The 25,416-nt window shown below is 37.1% G+C and overlaps 2 protein-coding genes across 3 annotated transcripts in view; one reads left to right on the forward strand and one right to left on the reverse strand.

The window, feature by feature from the left end:
• LOC123556473 (ubiquitin carboxyl-terminal hydrolase-like) overlaps positions 1–25,271 on the reverse strand; it is a 78,978-nt gene extending 53,707 nt beyond the window's left edge. Inside the window, exons 1-3 of one of the 2 annotated variants that reach the window (XM_045347219.2) lie at positions 25,151–25,271; positions 25,046–25,057; positions 14,054–14,182 (exon numbers count right to left, since the gene is read on the reverse strand). In XM_045347219.2, coding sequence (XP_045203154.2) covers positions 14,054–14,182; positions 25,046–25,057; positions 25,151–25,201 — 192 coding nt within the window. In that variant the 5' untranslated portion in view covers positions 25,202–25,271. The remainder of the gene's footprint in view (positions 1–14,053; positions 14,183–25,045; positions 25,058–25,150) is intronic. The other variant, XM_053542694.1, reaches the window with a different exon arrangement.
• LOC123561287 (uncharacterized) lies at positions 7,185–11,641 on the forward strand. The gene is made up of 3 exons (XM_045353542.2): positions 7,185–8,607; positions 8,939–9,167; positions 10,059–11,641. The coding sequence occupies exons 1-3, from the start codon at positions 7,899–7,901 to the stop codon at positions 11,035–11,037; spliced, it is 1,917 nt and encodes a 638-aa protein (XP_045209477.2). The 5' UTR covers positions 7,185–7,898; the 3' UTR covers positions 11,038–11,641.
• Positions 25,272–25,416: the final 145 nt, after the last annotated feature.

The following is a 25,416-nucleotide window of genomic DNA, read 5'->3' on the forward strand; positions in this document are numbered from 1 at the left end:
AAATATTCATATAAATTATTGCTTTGCTTTTGAGACTTTATAAGACACAAATGTGCAGTTCTGGGAAATGTTTAATATTTGCTGTGACTAAGGAACTAATTTGTGTTGCTTCAGTCCACAACATGAAATCTCAACAAATAAAATTTCTATAAATTACACCTTCTGTCCACTAAATCGTATCATCACAAAACAACTGTTCGGACCAAAATCACAAAATTTCATACCCTGGACAGGAAAAAACGATTTTACTGTATACAACCAGGATAGCTTTTAACTGGTTCTTTTTCAGACCTCACTTAAACCAGTAGTTTAAGGATTTATCATGTGACACATCTGCGGTTCAACAAGACCTGTAATGGGTCAAGAGTATCATTTGTTTCAAGAGCTATGTTCAACTAAGAAACAGAAGTTGTTTAAAAATGCTCTATTCCACTGGTTAGTTATATGTGTCAAATAAAATATGGATGCATTATGTGGCTAGTTATATTGTCTTATTCTGGTATCCTTCTGTACTTAGTAATACATATGAACCCCAGTTCAAATGAATATATCATTTCCAAACAAACTTCATCAATTTTCAAAAGTTAAATTTGGCATAAATTTTCTCATCAACACTCAATACCATAATAACCCCCTCCCACAACCCAATCCCAACCATTCTCTACCCTCCCCTATATGCTGCTACACAAAATTCTGAAAACTATCTTTAGTCTCTTTTTGGGCTCCAGTATATGAATATTGATAAAAACCTGGAGGGGTGATGAATCACTTAGCATATTGATGCTGTGTTCATAGAAACTGTTAGCAACATTAGCAAGATTAACAGGTACCTGGTATCTTGGACTGGTACTTGACAACAAAACAAAGGCTTTATGAGATAACCAATTTTAACAAACATGGAGACAGTTTAAACAGCAAAATTTCTCATTCAAGTTCCTCAGATGGCAGGGTTATGGATCAAACAAGAATGGATATGGTTATGGGGAATACTTAATTAATATTAAATCCCTTCATGGATGGAAAAGTTATGAAGCAGACACAAAACAGAACCTGTTAGTCTATGACCTCCCATGTGTGCCCTTGATCATATACTCTCATTCTAAAATCCCTTGGTGCATGGCAGTGTTTTGGAGCAGACACTAAACAAACCTGTTAACATATGAACATCAAGTGTGATCTTGACCTCTAAGCTAGGGCTTTAGGTGTTGCACATGGCACTTTGTTTCTTTATGGGAAACATAAATTTTGTGCAAAGTGGTATCAAAATCTCTTGTTGGGTGGCAGTTAAGGAGTGGATGGACTGATGGAATACCAACAGAAAAGCATAATCCTATAGTCCCTGAAACACCAGTCTTATTAGGACTGATAGGGAACTAATATTACATTTATATATAAATAAATGTAGTCACAGTATCACTTGATATTTTAAATGCAAGAGCTGGGGAACTGTTTGCTGAGCAAATGAAACTGTTGGCCAAGCAGGGGAAAGTAAACAAAGTACTTTTAGCTAAACAGGGTAAACTACTAGCACAACAGAGAGATGTGTAGGCTGAGCAGGTCAAACTGTTGGCAGAGCAGGATAAACTGTTAGCCAAGCAGGGTAAACTGTTGGCCTTTGACTTGACTGAGGAAGGTAAACTGTCTGTCAAGCAGAGTAAACTTTCAGCTAAGCAGTGTGAAAGGCTAGAGGAGCATGGTAAACTGTTAACAGATTAGGGTAATCTGTTGACTGATCGGGGGAAATTGTTAGAACAGCAGGGTAAACTGTTGGGTGAGCTAGGTAAACTATTGATTGAGCAGGCAAAACTTTTGGCTTAGCAGGGGAAACTGTTATCTGAGCAGGGTAAACTTTAGCTTAGCAGTGGAAACTGTCCACTGAAAAATGGAAACTGTTGACAGAACAGGAGAAAAGGGTAAACTACTGACTGAGCAGCATAAACTGTTGGCTGTGCAAGGTATACTTTTGGCTGAACAGTGAAAACTATTGACAGAGCAGAGGAAACTTTGGAGGTGCCGGGTAAACTGTGAGCTGTGGCTAAGTAGATTAAACTTCTGGCTGAGCAGGGTAAACTATTTACTGAGTTAGGGGAACTGTTGGCTTAGCAGAGAAACTTCTCTTTTGTTTTTGTTTGTTTGTTTGGGCTTTACTGTACACCAACACAGTACAGGTTATATAACACCAAACAGGGCTCACATTTCATTTACATTAAAGTAAAACAAAGGGAAAGGACAAACATTTTTACACCTGCTTGAATCACAGAAATACAGCAAAACCAAGTATTCAGTCCCTATTGAAAACCTGTAATGATCATGCAAAGGCAAGACAGTGGTTCCAATTCTTTTCATGCTCAAGTTGTACCAGAATCACATAGGGTTGGCTGAATAGGATTATATTTTAGCTGAGCAGGGGAAACTTTGGCTAAGCCGAGGAACTAGCTGGCTGAGCAGGGTTCACCATAAATCAAATATATCTAGTTATAACAGAAATAGAGAGAAAAAGAAAAGCTAACTGAAACATTCATGACATATTGATGCAAGAGTCGTCTACCCTGTATCAGACAATTTTGGTGATGAAGAGGAACAACATTCTTTTGAATCAAGTCCATTCAGTAATACAAGAGGACCATGATGGTCCTGAATCGCTCACCTCTTCCCACATGACCCAGTTTTGAGTATGACGTCGTTTTTTCTATTATTTGACATAATGACCTAGTTTTTGAGCTCATGTGACCCAGTTTTGAACTTGACCTAGATATTATCAAGATAAAAATTCTGACCAATTTTCATGAAGATCCATTGCAGGGTTTCCTCTGGGTCAATTTCACTTTGCGCCAACAAATTCGCCAATCAGGAAAAGTTTGCGCCAGTGGCTCTCAAGTTGGAGCCAATAGTCTGTGATGGGTGACATACCATTTTCTTTTTTTAATCTCTTTTTCATTTGATTCTTTACAGTAACCATTCAATTTGCTCTTGAACCAGTCTATCCTAATATCACATTGAATCAAAAATAGTTTTTAATCTTCTCAGCCATTTTCAAGAACATTTTCTAAACAAAAGTAATTGCTCAATCTATAAAATTATCCCTTTATATAGTTTGCCATTTTTAATTATCTCCCTTTAAGGGTCATTTTCAGTAAATAGATGTTTTTGAAACATGAATATTTATCCTAATATCACATTGAATCAAAAATAGTTTTTAATCTTCTCAACCATTTTCAAGAACATTTTCTAAACAAAAGTAATTGCTCAATCTATAAAATTATCCCTTTATATAGTTTGCCATCTTTAATTATCTCCCTTTAATAGTCATTTTCACTAAATAGATGTTTTTAAAACATGAATATTTATCTCTTTATTCTTTTAACTTTTTATTTCAAAATTTATTTAGGTCATTTATCAAAAACAGTGTTGTTTTACATTATTTTATAACTTTTGAAAAGCTTTTTAAAATACTTAAGTTTCATTATATATATAACTAAATTTCTATTTCCTTTCATACTAATGTATAGCGAAAATACCACCTATAGGTATTACTAGCACTTTGTTTCGAAGCTTTGGGGTTGAGCTTTTATTATCCCCCGTGTATCAATGCTTTAAGTTGGGCACGTAAAAGAACCAATAGAACTGCTCTAGTTCATTTGTATCTCAAAAATTCTTCGAGTGAAATTATACGACCGCGACGCGTAGATTTATTTAACAACGCTTGTGCAAAATTTATCTATTAACGATCGGAGAATATGTGTATCTTTTGATCGCGCTTTGACGTGTCATTATTTCCGGCATTTTCTCGGTCTCTCAATTACTTCGGCGAATCGGATTGGCATTAAATAACCTGTAATTTGTGCCGCGTTGTTTGCATCATAAAAAAGGTGGTCCATAGACGAAGCACGCAGCTAATATTTCGTTTCATTTGCTCTCGTGTAAGTAGGCGGGGTTAAATTTGGCGAATCAGATTGACCGATAATCGTTCTTGCGTGGAGGAACGCTCTAGTGACTCGGCGAGTTTTAAATTATGCCCCGAGGTGTAAATCGATATTGACACGTTGTGTATTGTCTTCGTGTAGTGTTAAATATTGGATAATCTGTTATTGCGTCCTTGAGAAAGATCAGAAGATCAGATCGACGATTATCTTATAGGCGCCAATGAAATTCGCCAATTGAAGATTTTTAGCGCCAGAATTTACATTTTGTCGCATTTGGCGCCATTGGCGACCGACAGCGGGAACCCTGCATTGAAAAATATGGTCTCTAGAGAGGTCACAAGGTTTTTCTATTATTTGACCTATTGACCTAGTTTTCAAAGGTACGTGACCCTGTTTTAAACTTTACCTAGATATCATCAAGGTGAACATTCTCACTAATTTTCATGAAGATCTTGTGAAAAATATGGCCTCTAGAGAGTTCACAAGGTTTATCTATTTTTATACCTACTGGCCTAGTTTTTGAAGGCACGTGACCCAGTTTCGAAACTAACCTAGATATCATCAAGGTGAACATTCAGATCAATTTTCATGAAGATCCATTGAAAAATATGGCCTCTAGAGAGGTCAAAAGATTTTTCTAATTTTAGACCTACTGACCTAGTTTTTGACCGCAGTTGACCCAGTTTCAAACTTGACCTAGATAACATTCAGACCAACTTTCATACAGATCCCATGAAAAGTATGGCCTCTAGAGAGGTCACAAGGTTTTTTATTTATTTGACCTACTGACCTAGTTTTTTAAGGCACATGACCCAGTTTCAAATTTGACCTAGATATCACCAAGGGGAACATTCTGACCAATTTTCATGAAGATCCATTCAAGGGTATGGCCTCTAGAGAGGTCACAAGGTTTTTCTATTTCAAGACCTACTGACGTAGTTTTTGATCGCAGTTGACCCAGTTTCAAACTTGACCTATATATCATCAAGATAAACATTCAGACCAACTTTCATACAGACCCCATGAAAAATATGGCCTCTAGAGAGGTCACAACGTTTTTTCATTATTTGACCTACTGACCTACTTTTTGATGGCACATGACCCACTTTCGAACTTGACCTAGATATCATCAAGATGAACATTCTGACCAATTTTTATGGAGATCCATTCACAAGTATGGCCTCTAGAAAGGTCACAAGGTTTTTCTATTTTTAGACCTACTGACCTAGTTTTTGACCGCATATGACCCTGTTTCTAACTTGACCTAGATATCATCAAGATGAACATTCAGACCAACTTTCATACAGATCCCATGAAAAATATGGCCTTCAGAGAGGTCACAAGGTTTTTCTATTATTTGACCTACTGACCTAGTTTTTGAAGGCACATGACCCACTTTCGAACTTGACCTAGATATCATCAAGATGAACATTCAGACCAACTTTCATACAGATCCCATGAAAAATATGGCCTCTAGAGAGGTCACAAGGTTTTTCTATTTTTAGACCTACTGACCTAGTTTTTGACCGCACGTGACCCACTTTCGAAATTGACCTAGATATCATCAAGGTGAACATTCTGACCAATTTTCATGAAGATCTCATGAAATATATGGCCTCCAGAGAGGTCACAAGGTTTTCCTATTTTTAGACCTACTGACCTAGTTTTTGATCGCACGTGACCCAGTTTCAAACTTGACCTAGATATCATCAAGATGAACATTCAGACCAACTTTCATACAGATCCCATGAAAAATATCGCCTCTAGAGAGGTCACAAGGTTTTCTATTATTTGACCTACTGACCTAGTTTTTGATGGCACGTGACCCAGTTTCGAACTTGACCTAGATATCATCAAAGTGAACATTCTGACCAATTTTAATGAAGATCTTGTGAAATATATGGCCTCTGGAGAGGTCACAAGGTTTTTCTATTTTTAGACCTACTGACCTAGTTTTTGAAGGCACGTGACCCAGTTTCGAACTTGACCTAGATATCATCAAGGTGAACATTCTGACCAATTTTCATGAAGATCTTGTGAAATATATGGCCTCTAGAGAGGTCACAAGGTTTTTCTATTTTTAGACCTACTGACCTAGTTTTTGAAGGCACGTGACCCAGTTTCGAACTTGGCCTAGATATCATCAAGGTGAACATTCTGACCAATTTTCATGAAGATCTTGTGAAATATATGGCCTCTAGAGAGGTCACAAGGTTTTTCTATTTTTAGACCTACTGTCCTAGTTTTTATTGGCACGTGACCCAGTTTCGAACTTGACCTAGATATCATCAAGGTGAACATTCTGACCAACTTTCATAAAGATCCCATGAAAAATGTGACCTCTAGAGTGGTCATAAGCAAATGTTTACGGACTGACGCACGCACGCACGGACGGACGACGGACACCGCGCGATCACAAAAGCTCACCTTGTCACTTTGTGTCAGGTGAGCTAATAAAACAGGAGGACAACAATGGCCCTATATCACTCATCGGACTCTATTGGGTGTATGTTTTCCACAGACTTGGAAGAGGACCTCTACACAATGTCACAATCCAAATATCTAAGCTCTTGGCTTGCGGTTTTGGAGAAGAAGATTTTTTTCAAGTATTTCCTTTTTTTGCCATGACAACCAGAATTGTGCTTGGAATGGAAATCTTTGAAACAATTGGGTAGTTGATCATCCAAGGAACATCCAGGCGAAGTTTTATCAACTTCTATCAAATGGTTTCAGAGATGTTGTTTGAAGAAAAGTGGACGGATGACAGACATACCACGAACAATCACAACCCAAGCATATTGTGCTGAGGTGAGCTTAAAACAGGAATTGTGAAAGTGTATCAAAACATTAACCTAAAATTCTACATGAAAAGAGGATTTATTACTTTAATACTGCTGCTAGCATGAAGAACATTTGGCAATATGATGCAGCTGATGACTAGAGTAAATGTTTGAAGATTTTAAATTATGTATATAAAGTAATAACAGAGATAGTCAAGCTGCACCAAAACTTGTACCTGAAATTCTAAATAAAAGCTGAACATATTTCATCAAATACTGGTGCCAGAACTACCTTTAAGTTATATAAGTGCATGATGATGAGGAACAACTATTTTAAGTTTGAATCACACTGATCGTATCATAAAAGAGATAGATTGAAAATGCATGAAAACTTTAAACTGAAATTCTAAGAAAAATGTGGCCATAATTCATAACAGTGCGCTCAACTATTTGAAGCCCTTCCACCTAGGGTAATTCGCCCTTGAAACGAATTTGCCCATAACCCGAACGAATTCGCCGCAATGTTTGACGCGCATGCGCTAATAATAACCGCTGTTCGTCGTTGTCCCGTACTTTTTCCGGGTTTCGGGTATTTTGATTCAACGACAGCTTTTAATCATCGTTCCTCGGTCTTTCTCACCCAGGCGCTGTCGTTGTTGACCTCTAGTCAAAGTTACAGAGCGGGAAAATTCAAATTCTTTAATTTGCAAAACTTTGTTTGTTTAGAATTTCAAGTGACGCTGGATCCCTATTAATCGTAAGCTGTTTTTTTTATTATATTATTTTAATATCTTTATGAAAATTGATTATTTTTTCATATATGTAAGAAAAAAGTTTACTAAAATTAAAATCTATGTCATATATGCGTTTGCCCAAGAAGCGGACATCATTCGCCGTTGAAGCGAACGGGTGTTCGTTTCAAGGGCTAATGCAAATTACATGTTGACATGTCAACTGTTTTGTGTTCTGGAAAATACTGCGTAAATTTCTATGCACGTCTTGTTGTGAATATCATCTAGAATATGCCAATATAGATAAATACCTTCTGAGCTTAAACCTAAATATGCATTTGTTTAACGACTGCATCTGTAAACGGACTTTACAGAACGCAATTTCACTTCCTCTGTGTAAAATGCTATAAATTACTTAATATATTAAGAAAATAATTAGGTCTGCCATACATGTAACATTTCAGATGCCTTACTCTCAAGAGGCCTTATATAGTGCTGTGGAAGAAGTGAAGCATGGGTCATTAAGCTTACGAGGTGCTTCCAAAAAGTACAAGGTTCCTGTGACAACTTTACATGATCACAAGTCTGGAAAAGTCGCACCGGGAGCAAAGAAGGGCAAAGATCCGCTATTGCCTATAGATAAGGAGAAAGATTTAATAAATTATGCAATGCAAAGAGGGGACATGGGGATTGGTTTTTCTAAGCAAACCTTTTTGCGTTTTACGGGAGAATATGCCGCTTCTGAAGGGGTATATTTTAAGGGCCGGGTAGCTTCTGAAAAATGGTGGCGAGGGTTCAAGGTTCGTCACCCTTACTTTTCATTAAGGACAGCAGAGTCTACGGCAACTGGCAGACACATGTCAATGACCCGCTCCCATGTAAGTCATTACTTTAGGGAATTAAAGACAGTTTTGACTGATAATCATATCTTAGACAATTCATCATCCATTTGGAATATGGACGAAACGGGGCTATCATTGGCACCAAAACCCCCTAAAATCATTGCCCGTAAGGGTAGCAAGATTGTACATGCTAAATCGTCCAACTCAAGAGAGATGATAACTATAATAGCATGTGGAAATGCAGCTGGGAGCATCATACCACCACATGTTATTGTCCCAGGCAAAACAAAGAGAGCACTGCACAGTTATGACACTGGAAATGCCCCTGCGGGTAAGGCCATCATCAAAATATTTTGCAATCATATTGACTGTTGTAAATTATGTCCCTGAGTTTTTTGTTTCATGATTAAGTATCACGCATTTAGAGAAGACTTTAACACAAGTAACACCTAAGTCCATAACGCAGTACATATATACCCCTACAGTCTTTAAATTGTAAAATAAACTTTTGATTAATGACGCGCAAGAAGAGTGCCCTACTGTTTACAACATCTGTATGTGAAACTCGATATAATGTAGAAACATGTAGAACGATATTCAACTAGAATGCAATTACATGTATTTCATTATCTGCCTGTTTTGAATTTCAATGTATTATATAGGCACACAGTGCAGCGTCTCTGACAGTGGATGGACTAAACAGGGGATTAGCGAGCTTTGGTTCACAGAAACGTTCCTACCAAACATTGGGCCTCAAAGACCTCAAGTGCTGATTGTTGACGGCCATGATTCACACCACCATGTTGAACTCATAGGAGTGGCCAGGAAGGAGGGAATAGTAATAGTTGAGCTGCCCAGTAAAACAAGTCACTTTACGCAGCCATTTGACAGGTTTCTAATTATGGTCTAAAGTTTGTCGACATTTACTATTTCATAATATCGTTAACCGTCTAAAGTCCATTTTCAAAATAATTTTAGTCATTCATTATTTTCTTTTTCTATTTTTTATATCGCTTCATATAAGTTAGTTAAAAATTCTTCATTTTACACTGATGATTTATAGGGCAACGTTACTACAACTGTAGTTCTGTTCAGTATACACACACACAAAGACAATTGTGACTGAGGAGTGACCAGATTCGAACATGCGACACTGAATTAGTCCGGCGCTCTATCCGATAATTGCGGCGCTTCTCAATGTTTTGCCACTGGGAGATATCAGGTCTCCGACTGAAGTTCTTTTATACAATTTTTAAATGCGAAAAGCAAAATGTCAAAAAGAAAAATTTGCCCTAATTTAATTACTAAACCGGTCTGTAAACTTTAAAGTTTGTTTTGTAGGGATAACGCATGTTTTTTCGTGTTATAACGTCTGCAGAATCCCGAGGGATTCTGCAGATGTTATAACACGAAATGAACACGCGCTAACGCTATTCTAGCATAAAACGCGGAAAAAATACTAATAAATGAATACATCCTACCTCAACGCCATTAAATTTCCATGAAATGCGCGGGAATGTCTGAGCTGTTTTTTACGTTGACGTCATTTCGTTTTGAATTATCCGTTTTGGGGCCGAATGACGTTTACGCTTTGCCACGGAACTCGCATATATAAAAAGGTGTTATAACAGCACGTGAGCGCGAGAATCTCTCTGTTAACACACGTTTTCTCTCCTGTTAAAACACCCCCGAAATGTGACAATAACAGCAGTTTTATGCTAGAATACATGTATGTAATATGTACAAGTGTTTTATAAACACCATAATACTGTGTTTTTACAGGTCTGTTTTTAAGTCTTTTAAGACGAGCTGGGGGAGACATGTACAGGACTTTACTTCGCAAACAGGGGTAGCTGTAGGACACTCCCAGTTCTTTAGAATTATGACAAAGGCGTGGAACGATGCCCTCACCAGTAACAATGTGAAAGCTGGGTTTGAAGCTACTGGTATCTGTCCTTTCAATCCAGGCGTCATACCTGACATTGCCTACAGTCCATCAGAACTGTATGTAGCAACGCCCTTAGATCAATGTAAGGAAGAGTGTAATACAGTGGAGCAAGTCCATTCAAATCCTTCCGTAGAAACCGCTGTTTTACCCACTGTTTGTGCTGCAAGCAGTAGTACATGTACCGAAAATGATGTAATTGTTTCAATTGACATAGATGTACATGAGATGGACCAGGTTGTGGACCTACCTGTTTGTTTAGATGAGAATGGCATGATCAAGGTTCTTGAAGAGCAGTTAGGTCCACAGCAAGGTCCTGACCAAAGTCCTCAGCCATCTGCTTCTAAGCCTGAGTGCAATTCGTCAACACTTCCCGATCAAACTAGCAATCTAAGGGAGTGCGATGCAGCACTCGCTTTATCTGTGGTCGAATCAGCAATAACTGATGAGAAAATAAACCTGTATAACAATACATACCAATCAGGCAGCACACTAAACGACTCCATGTACGAAACCTGGAAAATGTATAAAGAACAAATATCCCCAAGGCCCATAACAGTACCTATTATCCCTGACAACCCCATGCTTGTTCTACCTAAACAACAATATAAAAAGCCAATAAAAAAGAATAAATACTTTGTAGTTACTTCTGATGAATGTTTTAAAGCAAAACTGGAAGAAAAAGTAAAAAGGGAAAAGAAAATCTCTGATGCAGAAGACAGGAAACATCAAAGACAATTAAAAAGAGAAAACAGAGAAAAGGCCGCGGGGAAAAAAATAAAAAAAGAGAAAGTTTGTCTAAAGGAGCAAATTTGATTTATTGATTGAAACAGACAGACTAGTTCTTTTACATGTTATAAGAAGGTCTAGAAAAATGTTTTACTTTTAATTTGTAAACATTCAGTTTCTTCAGAGTATTGATGGTATAAAATGTTGTCTCTAGTTTGTATTTTGTTTTATGTCATCCACTATGTCTTGTAATATCTTTAACTCAGTTTCAGACACATACGCAGCAATATATTTCACAAGAAAAACATGACTCCTTATAACAATTTCTTCACAATCTCCAGCAAGTGAACGCATTTCCCATTCCTGCAGTTGATGTATCACCGTCTTTGTTATGGCATGAGATCTTGAACATAATGTTTTGATGATAACATGTAAGGTGAATAAAGAGTCATGATCGAAATGCGTTTCATGCCAGAAGAGGTTATCCAAAAGTTGATGCGCTACCCACTCGTACTCCTTTCTTCTTCCATGCATCTCCAACTGAGCAGGACTTTGATTATATTTGCCATAACCTTAACAAGATCTAAACGTTTCTGATGTAAGGAAAAGTTGCATACTTGCAAATACAATAACAACATCATCAACATTAACCTAAGCTGAAGTATACAATCAAATTCACCTCTTGAGAACAACAACCTCTAGTCAACGTAATGTTCAGTCAATATTTTAACACCCAAAGGGTGTTGCTCTACAAAGGTTGTACACGTTCGAGATGAATTTGATTTGTCATTTGAGTTTTAAAAGTTACTTTATAAGTAAAATAGCCGCTGTAATAAGCATGTATCGTGTGAGCCGTGTATGTTTTTGTAACCTTTTATCTCACTATAGACAAGTTTGATCTGTACTCTTAGAGAAATTAGAAATTCTGCTGAGATTATATCATGGTTAAGTGAGCTTTTAAAGCCTTTTGGAATCACGATATAAGCCATCTGCCGCATATATTACGCACTGAGAAATTTCAGCTAAGCTAATAAGATATAGGGTGAGAAAATTGTGCAGCCCGACCGGAACACGAACTCGGGGCTTCGGAATACTGTTCCAATGCTCTACCAATTGATTCTCCCCGTATGTGACCAAGTCCGTTCCGTGAATCTCCCTATGCTATAGCTTTCATTTATAACCGATAACTATTTCTTGTGGTAAGTACTACCTTTAATCTAGCTAGCTCATCATCAAACTATTATTGGCTACTAAATAAAACTGTATGTATAATTGTCAACAAAAAACAACAACATTTCAGAAAGGATACTAGGAAGTCTTCTTTAACAGAAATGGCGCCTTTAATTTCTGGGGAATCTGGCCAATAAGAAACCTTTTCACATAAATAAAAACAGCAAATTTCATTGGCAGCAGTCAAAAAATGTCTTGTTCGTTTAAAGGGCGAATGCATTTTACTAGTTCGCTTCATGGGCGAAAGTGTTCGTTTTAACGGCGAATTTGAGTTGTGTTAGTATTTCATGTACTTTGATTCATTGGCCCGAGATAATGACCAAGCTTTTAAGATAACGTGAACCGAGGATGGTACTAGACACGGTCCGAATGAATCTGACGGTGTAGCAGGTGAGTGAACAACATGTGATCATCGCAATTTCGTAACCCGTTCGTTTCAAGGGCGAATTACCCTACTAGCTTACATACAAAAGCTTTAGCAAAATTTTCAAAGTTAAAAAAGGGGCATAATTATACCAAAATGTAAGCCAGAGTTATGAAACTTGACAAACAGGGTCATCCCATGATGCTAAAGATATGTGTGAAGTTAGAAAGCAGTTGGCCTGGTAGTTTTCCAGAAACCTGCTTATATGCAAAACTTTAAGGAAAATTTCTATGTTAAAAAGGGGCATAATTTTGACAAAATAAAAACTAGAATTATGTTACCTGCCCCATAATGTCATCTCTTGATGCCAAATACATGTGTGAAGTAGGAAAGCATCTGGGCTAACGTTTCTGAGAAACCTGCTAACATGCAAAACTTTAACCTGAACTTTTGTGACGTGGACGTGTATGCCAACGAAAAAGTGAATACAAAACCTCTTCTATATGAAAAAAATCAAACAGTCAAGCTAAAAAAAATTGGTGTCAGACTTGTGACCCTTGTATCACACGATGTGGGTGATGATTAGGAACAGCTATTTAGGTCTGAAGCAAATCCATTTCATTATAACAGAAATAAAGAGAAAATACATAAAACTTTAGCCAGAAATCTGGCTGTCACAGTGTGGATGCAAATGCGAATAGGATAGCTCATATTTTTCACATAGTCATGTTAAAAATGATGAAGTGGCCAGTATTTGGATTGCTTTTGGGCACTGCAATATTATTTTTATATACAAAGGGAAGCCACTGCAAACATGATTATACTTAAATCACACATGAATTGTTCAAAAAAAAAAGAAGAGAATACTGTAGCATTACTTTGTCTTTTTTTCAGTTCTAGTAAGAACTGGCCATGCAACTGCATCAAAAAGTAACAAAAGATACTGATGTCATTACACCATTTGGTGTCATTGTAATTAGTTTTGTTGTTTTTTTGGATTTATATTTTAACGCTTTTTTTTAAATATGTAATTTGTAAAATAAGTAATCAGCAAGCACGACTTTCATGAATGATTCCCCACATGTCCAAGTATTGAATAAAAACATATTACCCTTTGTGAAACTGTTACACACAAGAGTCTTCAGTTATAAAAATGCTGGCTTTGTAATTAAAGGCTCTAACAGATTGTTCTGAACATGTTCAGGTACCTGTCCTTTGATTGGATTGAAAAGATTTGAACATGTTCAAGTAGCATTCTGTGATTGGACAGTGAAGATCTGAACATGTTCAAGTACCTGTTCTGTGATTGGATAGAGATGATCTGAACATGTTCAAGTACCTGTTCTGTGATTGGATAGAGATCTGAAAAAGTTCGAGTACCTGTTCTGTGATTGGATAGACAAGATCTGAATATGTTCAAGTACCTGTTCTGTGACTGGATAGAAAAGATCAGAATATGTTCAAGTACCTGTTCTGTGATTGGATAGAGATCTGAACATGTTCAAATACCTGTTCTGTGATTGGATAGAGAAGCATCACAGCAATAACTGGACGTGGCACCATCATCAGCAAGTCCTGGTCCATTCCATACACATCTACAAACTCCCAGTCATGTGGAACTCCTAAATTGTGCACATACTGCAACAGTAATATATAACTCTGTTAGAATTGCATAACTGGAAAATTGCCTAGTTCCCTTACTTTAAAGTTCTAATTCTTTGATTTATATACAAATACAATGAATAAATTTTTTTTAACAGAACAATTTTCTTTAGCTTTTGTTTATCGTAAGATCAAAATATTTGACTTCTAATATTTAACATTTTGTATTCCTACTACTGGATAAAAATTTCAATTACAGAAAACTCATATATATATCTATATTTATATATTTATATAGCTTCTACACAAGATGTCAATTTTCCAGCTGAGGAAAAAATAACTACAAAACAAGGGACACATGTCCCAGAATGATGACCTGTCAGAGCAGTCTCAAGGTTACTTTGTTCCAATAACCTAAACAGCTATAGATATCTTTCTAATGTGTTACCCAGCTTGGAAGTAATTTAGCTCTATTGTTCTTTGAAAACAGAAGTTATTTTAGGTCTCTGTGACCTTGAGCAAATGACTCCCTAAATGATCATGTTTTGAGCTCTAGGGGATAAAGTTTGAATTTTTATGCACAGGACACACCATTATATAATACATCTAGTACATCCTAACCATTTTTGGACAAAAGAAACAAATACAAATATGTGGTATGACCGAGCTGGGGCTATTAGGGTAGACCAATCTGCCTTCTATAGTGGAAACTGTTGAGGGTGTTTAGTTTCAGCGTTTCCATGATTTATTGTTCTAAACTTTAATCACAAGCACCCATAAAAACATTTCCAAGTCCTTTTCCACTGAATGTGTATTCACTAGTTATGAAAAAAATTTTTTCAATAGCACTCAGAATGCGTGCATGTAGTTTCTTTTGATCCCACTTTAAAGGCTATAACGTTGGTATACAATAAAGGAAATGTCTTACTAGTTTTGTTACATTCAGATATTTTTGTCAAACAATTATTCAGGAAAATTTGGATTAAACAAGGTCATGATGACCCTGGATCGCTCACCTGAGTAATATCAGCTACATGTTTCAAATGTCAAACTGATGCTAAAATATTAAGAAAGAAGGTCATTAGGTCACATTCATGGTCACTGAAAGTCAGTTTTAAGACCGGTGTGCAAAACTGTATATGTCATCCAAATTTCAAGGCTGTATTTTAAAAAAACAAGAGGGTCATGATGACCCTGGATCGCTCACCCGAGTAATATGAGCTACATGTTTCAAATGTCAAACTGATGATTTTTAGAACTTTTTTGGAAAATTTTCCGATGTACAATCAAGTAACCCCTGGGGCGGGGCCAATTTTATCCCGGGGGTCATGATTTGAATAAAGTTTGTAGAAGTCTACTAGGCAATGTTACATATCAAATATCTAAGATCTAAGCCTTCTGGTTTATTTTTAGCAAATTTATGAAGATTTCCCTATGTACAATCAAGTAACCCCTGGGGCTGGGTCAATTTGACCCTGGGGGGTCAAGATTTGAACAAATTTTGTAGAGGTCCACTAGGCAATGATGCATGTCAAATATATAAGCTTTAGGCCTTTTGGTTTATTTTTAGAAAATTTTGAAGATTTTTCTATGTAAAATCAAGTGACCCCTGGGGCAGGGTCAATTTTGACCCCGGGGGTTATGTTTTGAATAAATTTTGTAGAGGTCCACTAGGCAATGCTACATGTCAAATATCTAAGCTCTAGGCCTTCTGGTTTATTTTTAGAATTTTATTTGAAGATTTTCCTATGTAAAATCAAGTGACCCCTGGGGCGGGGTCAATTTTGACCCCGGGGCTCATGATTTGAACAAATTTTGTAGAGGTCCACTAGGCAATGCTATATGTCAAATATCTAAGCTCTAGGCCTTCTGGTTTATTTTTAGAAAAATTTTGAAGATTTTCCTATGTAAAATAAAGTGACCCCTGGGGCGGAGTCAATTTTGACTCCGGGGGTCATGATTTGAACAAACTTTGTAGAGGTCCAATAGGCAATGCTACATGTCAAACATCTAAGCCCTAGGCCTTCTGGTTTATTTTTAGAAAATTTTTGAAGATTTTCCTATGGGGCGGGGTCAAAAATTTACCCCGGGGTCATGATTTGAATAACTTTAGTAGAGGTCCATTAGGCATTGCTACATGTCAAATATCTAATCTCTAGGGCTCCTAGTTTTTGAGAAGAAGATTTTTAAAGATTTTCCTATGTAAAATCAAGTGACCCCTGGGGCGGGATCAATTTTGACCCCGGGGTCATGATTTGAACAAATTTGCTAGAGGTCCACTAGGCAATGCTTCATACCAAATATCTAAGCTCTAGGGCTTCTGGTTTTTGAGAAGAAGATTTTTAAAGTTTTTCCTTTCGGTTGCCATGGCAACCAGAGTTCTGCATGGAATTCAATTCTTTGAACAATTTTGAAAGGGGGCCACCCAAGGATCATTCCTGTGAAGTTTGGTGTAATTCTGCCCTATGGTTTTCAAGAAGAAGATTTTTTTAGAAAATGTTGACGGACACACGACGCACGACGGACATTGAGCGGTCACAATAGCTCACCATGAGCCTTTGGCTCAGGTGAGCTAAAAAGTACGTCAGTAGGTCAAGGTCACAGTCAAGTGACCACTACTTGGGGTCATTAGGTAATTATAATTAAACAGTCTAGTAAATATGATCAGATAATTTTATATTTTTTCTTACCGTAGATACCCATGTATAATGCGCAGTTTTTTTACCCCTGGGACCACCCCCGAATCGTGGGTGCGCATAATATACAGGTATAGACAATTTTCCAACTTCAAAACAACTTCGTTACCGATCTTCGCCATTTTGGTAAAGGGAAACTACTCCCCGTGCTTACGGTCACCGCTAAAACCTAAGATTGCCGTTACGTTCCGTAAAAGATCGAATGGTTTATTTTTCTTTCAAACAAAATTAATTTCATATAAATTAAAAAGTATTTTGATTAAAGAAATGTTAATAAATCACAAAAATTATGATACTAATTAAAGATCGAGAATTATCTTTAACCGAGATCAAACTGTGAACAACATAATTGACACGAGGTGACACGTTAATTGCCGGTAATTACTGGCTATTTGATCGTGACAAAAAGACTATCACACCTTTTGTTGTTGGTTTGAATTGAGAAGCTCATGTCATTTTGAAAGATACCATTCCGAAATATTGAATCAGCTGCTGTTTATTTATTCAATATAGTTAATTAAAAAGGTAAAACAACAAATAAAACAATATTTTACTGGTTTTATTTTCGAGAAAACAAAAATCGATAGTACCGCGAGACCGATGCTGCTCTCCGCTGCGGAGATAAAATTTATTACCGGTGTCGATGTAAACTCTACTTTCGTTTTCCATACTCCTCAAAATTGACCAAAAATGTTTTTTTCCAAGAATTTTGGGCCAAAATCGGGGGTGCGCATTATACACGGGTGCGCATTATACATGGGTATCTACGGTATATAACTCCTATAACAAGTGAACTCCGGAGCGGGGCCTCTTTTCAACCTAGGGGCATAATTTAACAAGGCAATGCTACATATGAAATATCAAAGGACTTAAGGTCTTGAACTTTCAGACAAGAAGATTTTTAAAGTTTTTCCCTATATAAGTCTATGTAAAACTTAGGGGCCCCTGCGTGGGGCCACTTTTCAACTCAGGGGCATAATTTGAATAATCTTGGTAGAGGACCACTAGGCAATGCAACATACCAAATTATTATTATTATTATTATTATACCAGATTTATATAGCGCCCTTTTCATGATCAAATTCACGTTCAAAGGCGCTTTACATAGTTCAAATGCAGCCACACAGGGCGCATAATTCATCCTCTACTAGTACAGACACAGAGCGATCTGACCAGAGGGACAGAGTGAGACAAAGCCCCCGTGACAGAGAGATCAGAAATCAGATACAGGCTTGTCCGGCTAACTTAGCCTAGCTCTTTGCGAATAGACAGCCTGGTTCTTTAACATGCCCAGTGTATAGCACTGATACATGCAAGGATTGCCTGGGTTCCTGACCAGTACACCTCTAGGTGGGTGGGAAACACTGAAAAGCGTTTCTGAAAATTCCCCGAGTAGCTGCCGGGGATCGAACCCTGACCTCAGGGTTGGAAGGCCAGTGTGCAAACCACTGAGCTATCTGTCCACCCAAATATCAAAAGCCTAGGCCTTGCAGTTTCAGACAAGAAGGTTTTTAACGTTTTTCCCTATGTAAGTCTATGTAAAACTTGGGCCTGCTGGGTGGGGCCACTTTTAAACTCAGGGGCATAATTTGGACATGTGAAATTATTGTTATTCATGGGGGATTAATTTTTGTGGATTTCGTGGTTCAGCTAAACAAATTATGCCCAAGATAATGTAAATTGTACTCAATATCGCCAAAAAAGACACCATAGCCATCTGATCTGCTCCTAGTTGTGTGCATGCGGCAGTACTGACCTGCAGCTTTAGTGTAGTTTATTAGCTTTAATTATAGGAAGTGTCTAGCTGTCCGGTAACCAGACGCCTAGCCTGCGTTCTAGCCGTCCGGTAATAGATTTCCTATATAGGCTAATAAATAGGTAAAGATACATGTTATTTACTAAAGATATCCATACTTATCTGCAAACAAAATTTTGTGTGAATACATACTAAAGATTTACTTTTAATCGTCTTGAATAAATCACTGCATTATTCAGCCAATAAAACGAAAGTTTGCCGAAATCAATAATGGTGAGATCGCCGTGACGTTACTCATTAAAGTCTGTTCATCTGGTGGTGGGCAAAACAATGTTTTAATGGGAACAGAATTTTTAAATCATAACTTTTTCACTGGATTTTCAAAATTAAAACAGTTTTTAAATACTTACAATTTTCATATTTTAGTATTCAAATATTTTTTTTTTAATGAATAACTGTTCTGAATGACATTTAATTTCAATAGCGGCAGTGTGATGTTCAAAACTTTTAGAGAATCAGTAGTTAATGTTTCATAATAAATCCATTTTATTCAAAATAATAGTCAAAATTAATTAATGAATTGCTTGTTTTATAAGCTTTCCATTCATCAAAAAATTATTTATAAATTTGTGTATTAAGAATTAAAGTTTAAGCCGTTAGAAAAACATCACTTTTTACAAAATAACATGAACATTCAGCGATCAATGTTTTATCATTTCTAAAAATAGAATATCAACGGATTTGTATACAAACACAGTCTCATTCGTTTTATCAACTGAAAAATCAGTAATCTACTGGAGACGATGAAAAATATACTTATGTATGTATTCACACAATATTTTGTTTCCAGATAAGTATTGATATTTTTTAAAAGAAAATAACAGTTAAAACTATATAAAATCATTATTTATTCATTAAGAAATCAATTACGGGACAGCTAGAATGTAGGCTAGGCATCTTGTTACCGGACGGCTAGACACTACCTTAATTATATATATGTTTTCTGAAAATCTGTCAACAATAACTTAAATAAATAGTAAATATAAACCAACCACTCATGGTTTTTACTGTTAATTCTAATGACATTACTGGCTTATCAGCAGTTGCTACTTTTCTGGTTTGTACTCGGAGGGGGATACTGACCAGTCAAAACAAGAGCTGTCTCCATAGGATGACACATGCCCCCGATGGCACTTTGAATGAATAGTTATGGCCGATGTTAGAGTTTAGGACCTTTGACCTACCGAGCTGGGTCTTGTGCACGACATGTCGTCTTACTGTGTCACACATTCATGCGTAGTTATTTTAAAATCCATGCATGAATGACAATGATATGGACCGGACACGCCCATCAATGCACTATCATGAAAAATGACCTTTAATGTCTACGTGTGACCTTGACCTTTGAGCTACGGACCTGGGTCTTGCGTGCGACACGTCGTCTTACTGTGGTACACATTCATGCCAAGTTATTTGAAAATCCATCCATCGATGACAAAGATATGGACCGGACACGCCCATCAATGCACTATCCTTTAACGTCTAAGTGTGACCTTGACCTTTGAGCTACGGACCTGGGTCTTGCGCGCGACACGTCGTCTTACTGTGGTACACATTCATGCCAAGTTATTTGAAAATCCATCCATCGATGACAAAGATATGGACCGGACACGCCCATCAATGCACTATCCTTTAACGTCTAAGTGTGACCTTGACCTTTGAGCTACGGACCAGGGTCTTGCACGCGACACGTCGTCTTACTTTGGTACACATTCATGCCAAGTTATTTGAAAATCCATCCATCGATGACAAAGATATGGACCGGACACGAAAATTGCGGACAGACTGACAGACCGACAGACTGACAGACGGTTCAAAAACTATATGCCTCCCTTTGGGCGCATAAAAATATAACGATATTCAACTCTTGAGTACAATTATTTGGACTACTGTTATGGTAGTCCAAATAATAGGACGTTTCGTGACAGCGTGATAACTTTTGAGTGTCGCTGTCTCCGTCACGTCCAAACTTATTCTGCATATTTCTGTTAGGAAATCCCTAATGAAATCCGTTGGGAAAGTTTTCTGGTACATGTACAAAGTATTTGTAATGATTACATCTCTGATAATGAATTTATGTTGACATAAAAGCATAAACTTGCCTCGCTGACATTTCACGAATGTATATTTTGTGTTTTGTTTCTGCTGTAACAGTCTCAGGAAAAATGTGCAGCCATGACTGAGACTCGAACCTCGAACCTTCGGCTTATTTTTTTGTTGTTTTGTTTTGTTTTGGGTTCAACGCCGTTTTTCAATAGTATTTCAGTCATGTAACGGCAGGCAGTGAACCTAACCAGTGTTCCTGGATTCTGTACCAGTACAAACCTGTTCTCTAAGCTGCCAACTTCCCCACATGAATTATCTGAGGTGGAGGACAAATGATTTCAGACACAATGTCTTTTATCAAAATGTCACGGAGAATATACGTCCCGCCCGGGGATCGAACTCGCGAACCCACGATCCGTAGACCAACGCTCTCCCTACTGAGCTAAGAGGGCAGGCTTCAAATCTTCGGCTTACCGTGCTAACGCTCTACCAATGGAGCTACCGAGGCCATCCAACACGAGAACCGCTACACACCTTCCATCTTATTGCGAGACATTGGCACTCCTGGGCAATGTCTGCTGCAAACTGACACCGAATTCAGATGCATACCCCAGCCAAACTGCTTCGCCCCGCATGTATCAAAGTAGCCATTTCAAAGTTATATTTTGTAGCAAAACTTAGGAATGAACGTCTGACAGGACATCCGCGATAATTTCCAGTAAGTTTTAAATCATGATCGTAGATTGATTTTGGCAAATTCCAATGAACGATAAACAAGCAGAAATCAATGGTAAAACTTAACTCTTGTCATAGAAAATAAGTTATCAATTTTTATTTTATAAATAATGCTCGTCTTGATTGCCTTTTTTTTGTTTGTCACACATTTTCGCGATCCCAATTTCCGATTAATTCTGGTCAATCATAGAAAACCTACCTATGCAAATGTATTTTTAATTTAAAAACAAATTGTCATATGCAAAATTCAACAACATGTATATCTCTATTAGACTCTAATCTTGCATCAGACTGTTTGATTTATAAAGCCCTTTTATTTGAAATTTAATTTCAAGGCTGGCTTCAGGGGCTTGAGCACCAAACCCACAGCCTGAAGTTTGCTGAGAAGTACCCTACTATTTTGGCAAACGAATAATAATAATATTTTCTCAAAATTTAGACCAAGAAACACACCAAAGGCCACCATTCCATACCTGTATTTCATAATTATCCAGGGGGGAAGCCCCACCCCAATAAAGAGGGTACTAACCCCTCCATTACCTCAAAATTTTGGACCTAAAAATGCACCAGAGGCAAAAATTTCATGCCTGTATTTCAAAAATTACCAGGCCTGGCGAAAGACCCCTGACCCCCCTCATCAAGAGGATACTAACCCCTCCATTTACTCAAAATTTTGGACCTAAAAAAGCACCAGATGCCACCATTTCAAAAATTTCCAGGGGGAGAGCCCCCTGACCCCGCAATAAGAGTTTTAACAATTAAATATTGAAATAACTATAAAAATGAAAAATTGTTGCAACATGCACTGTGTGTTGGAGAATACACCCCCTGCACGCTCCCCCCATCCCCCACACACCCAATGCGTCACCAGGTTTTTTCCCCAGTATTTTGGGAAGGGTACGGTACCCGTGCAATTGGGAAAAATCACATCGTTTTTTGTCAAATTGGGAAATTTCCATAAAGCACAATTTATAGTAATTAATTCAATGTAACAACTGAAAGGCTCTAAACTCTGTTTCATCATTAATACAGTCATTCAAATATCATTTTACAGAGCAATATCTCTGTTTTTAGCAGTCTTGGTCTTTTCTATAACACCTCATGACATTGTGAGGATGAATGACTATGTGTAGATTCACTCATGGGAATGGCAGTTAGCCAGACCAACAGTGACAGACCTCTCTTTCCCCTTAATTGCTTGGCAACGCACCTTCTTCTTCTTGAACATTCTGTAGTTTTGAAAGCATTTCATTGACTTCTTTCTTCATTTCCTTTATCTTTTTTGGTAGCAATTTGCTGTTGTTTGACACTTTATCAGTAAAACGGGAATTGATGCAAGTAACAATCGTACCTCCAATAACCTACTAATAATCTGTTTCGTCCTCAATCCCGCATTCATTTACATCGGTACTTACGAAATGTCTGAGTGTGAACACAGATGGACAGTATTCAGTCAGGGGTGTAACTGTTTTAAGTTATGTAACCTATTTCAGTTACTTTTTCAAGCATTTTATAACCTGTATTAGTTATAAAATATAGTTAAGTTATTCAAAAAAAGTCTTTTTGCTGTTCTCACAAAGTGACCTTTAAAGTGAAATTAGTACCAAACTGTGGTTAATAAAATTCTCTTTTAGTCTGATCATGACCTGATAAGCATAATGGGATGTTAAGAGTTTTATAGCTTTAAAACTTCTGCGTAAACCTTTATCAGCCTTGCGTAAATTTTTTACTGCATACCTGGAAAGATAAAAGTTCATGGATTCAGGAAATAATTGCATAAGTCTCATTCAAAATGAGGAATTGGCACAGGAGGGCTTTGTAATATTTTATGATAACTGAAACAAGTTATGAAAGTATAAGCAATAACTCAAATGGGTTATAAACTGCGATAACTTGAAACAGTTACACCCCTGACTGGTATTCGGCACCTATAAAATTAACGCAGTTGTAAAAAAACACAATTTGGTGCATGTAAAATTTATGCAGTTGTAAAATACACAATGCGGTGGATGTTGTGGCCGATTTACTTTCAGTTTTAATTTTTGGATTGTCATTGGGAATTTTTTTACTGACGATTGGGAAAAATAGACACTTTTTGGCATTGGGAACAGTACCGTTTCTTGGTCCCGCTTATATAAGGAAAAAAAAACCTGGTCACTGACTTCGATATTTTGTGGCTGAAAAAATATTAGGGCCAGTGGAAACCCTGATTTAGTATGTATTCACACAAAATTTTGTTTGCAGATAAGTATCGACATCTTTAGTAAATAACAGGTATCATTACTTATTCATTAGGAAATCTATTACCGGACAGCTAGAAAAACCCCTGAAGACTTGCTAGCCGTCCGGTACCGGACGGCTAGAATGCAGGGTAGGCGTCAAGTTAACGGAGGGCTAGACACTTCCTAAGCCAAATGAGTAGGGCTACTGTTATCGTAGCCAAAACTAGGGAAAGAAAGGCCATTAACATTATCACAACATATACAGAAACCATATTATTGCTCTAAGTATGTACTCAATCACTACTGAAACCATTCACATGTAATGATGTTATTCTTCGCACTGGCAACTGTTCAACTATCGTCCTGTTTTGACGATGACCTATTTTGACGCCATCTTTGTTTTCTTTCCTGATCGCACAAGCGACATCGCTGACGTCACTTACTATACACATTACTACAGTACACACGTATATCTATCGCTTCCGAACATTATATGGAAAGTGAAGGATGCAAAGGTAAGAATTATCAAATTTGATCTAATCCATTAGATTTTTACCTGTTTTAGCTAATGCAAAAATTTCTTAAACTTTTAAAGCTATTTTCTTTGCAAAAATGAGCGTGGGAAAATCCATGGCCTCCGTCTGCTACGCTCATTGTTTTCTTTATTTGGTCACGTGACAGTCATGTGACAAGCTAGTCTATTTTTGTATTTTTTTCACCCTTAAGCATATGGTACGCGCTATGTCTGTTAAGTGCGTTATAATACTATTAATTGAAATTTAATTGGATGTATACAGCCGGTAGTTGCATGAATGGTTGGGGATGAGTTAGTTTAAATATGATTTATTTATTTCAGGTTCCACAGAGGAAGTACAGATGTTACTCCCCAACCTGAATGAATTTTTATGTAAACACTGTTCTACTGAAGAGTAAATGAACAGTAAAACAAGTTAATATAGTTAAATCATGTACATGTTTGTATAACTATGTTGTAACTATGAGGTAAACATAAAAAATAAATTTAAAAAAAACCCATTTATTTATGTGTTTACATATTGCAGAGACAGGTTGCCCATCACATTTATCTTGTACTTGATCCAACACTGTGTTATAAAGATATAATAAGGCAACCAATCAGAGGCGTCGTTTCAGGTCCCTCTCAACAAATATGGCTGCTTTCATGCATGGCTGAATATGTCAGCTCAATGAAAAATAAATGGATAATTTGGCTAGATTGTAATATCTTTCTTTAGTTCAAGGTTTGTTAAATCTGAATAAGTCATTTATTAATTGAAATTAGGTATTAGCACTGTAAGGTGACAAATAATTCCTTAAGGGCGTCAAAACTGGTCACGCGAGGATATGGTCTGGACCGTTGACTCACCTTGTTCAGGACCTGAAATAGAGAAAAGGAGCCATTAAGCACTGACAAATACATTAAGAATTTGTCAAATACAATTATTTTAACGTTTTACAAAAACTGTCATACCTCTGGGTTTGATTCCAAAGGCACCCAACGTTGTTTTTTATCACCTGACATCTCTGTTTTCGATTTTGCCGGTCACTGTCGCAAAGTAGTCCGCTGCATGTTGCTTCTTGATATATGTCGTACAATAGGTATTTATTATGAAAGTTTACTTTTGCTGTGTGATCTATTGTCCTCGTTGTGAAGTTGCCAATTCCATTTTCTAAAACTGAAAGTTGCATATTAAAACGTGGTCACTTTCGAAAGTTACTGTAATTAATTTACGACAA

The sequence above is a fragment of the Mercenaria mercenaria genome, chromosome 5, assembly GCF_021730395.1.
Source record: "Mercenaria mercenaria strain notata chromosome 5, MADL_Memer_1, whole genome shotgun sequence".
NCBI classification, from domain to species: Eukaryota; Metazoa; Mollusca; class Bivalvia; order Venerida; family Veneridae; genus Mercenaria; species Mercenaria mercenaria.

What these genes read in the sequence shown, in the direction of transcription:
- LOC123561287 (XM_045353542.2), top strand. Translation starts at nt 7,899, where the DNA reads ATGCCTTACTCTCAAGAGGCCTTATATAGTGCTGTGGAAGAAGTGAAG. An exon ending in CACTGGAAATGCCCCTGCGG is followed by an intron (nt 8,608 to 8,938) that starts GTAAGGCCATCA and finishes TGTATTATATAG; the next exon opens with GCACACAGTGCAGCGTCTCT. An exon ending in TTTACGCAGCCATTTGACAG is followed by an intron (nt 9,168 to 10,058) that starts GTTTCTAATTAT and finishes GTGTTTTTACAG; the next exon opens with GTCTGTTTTTAAGTCTTTTA.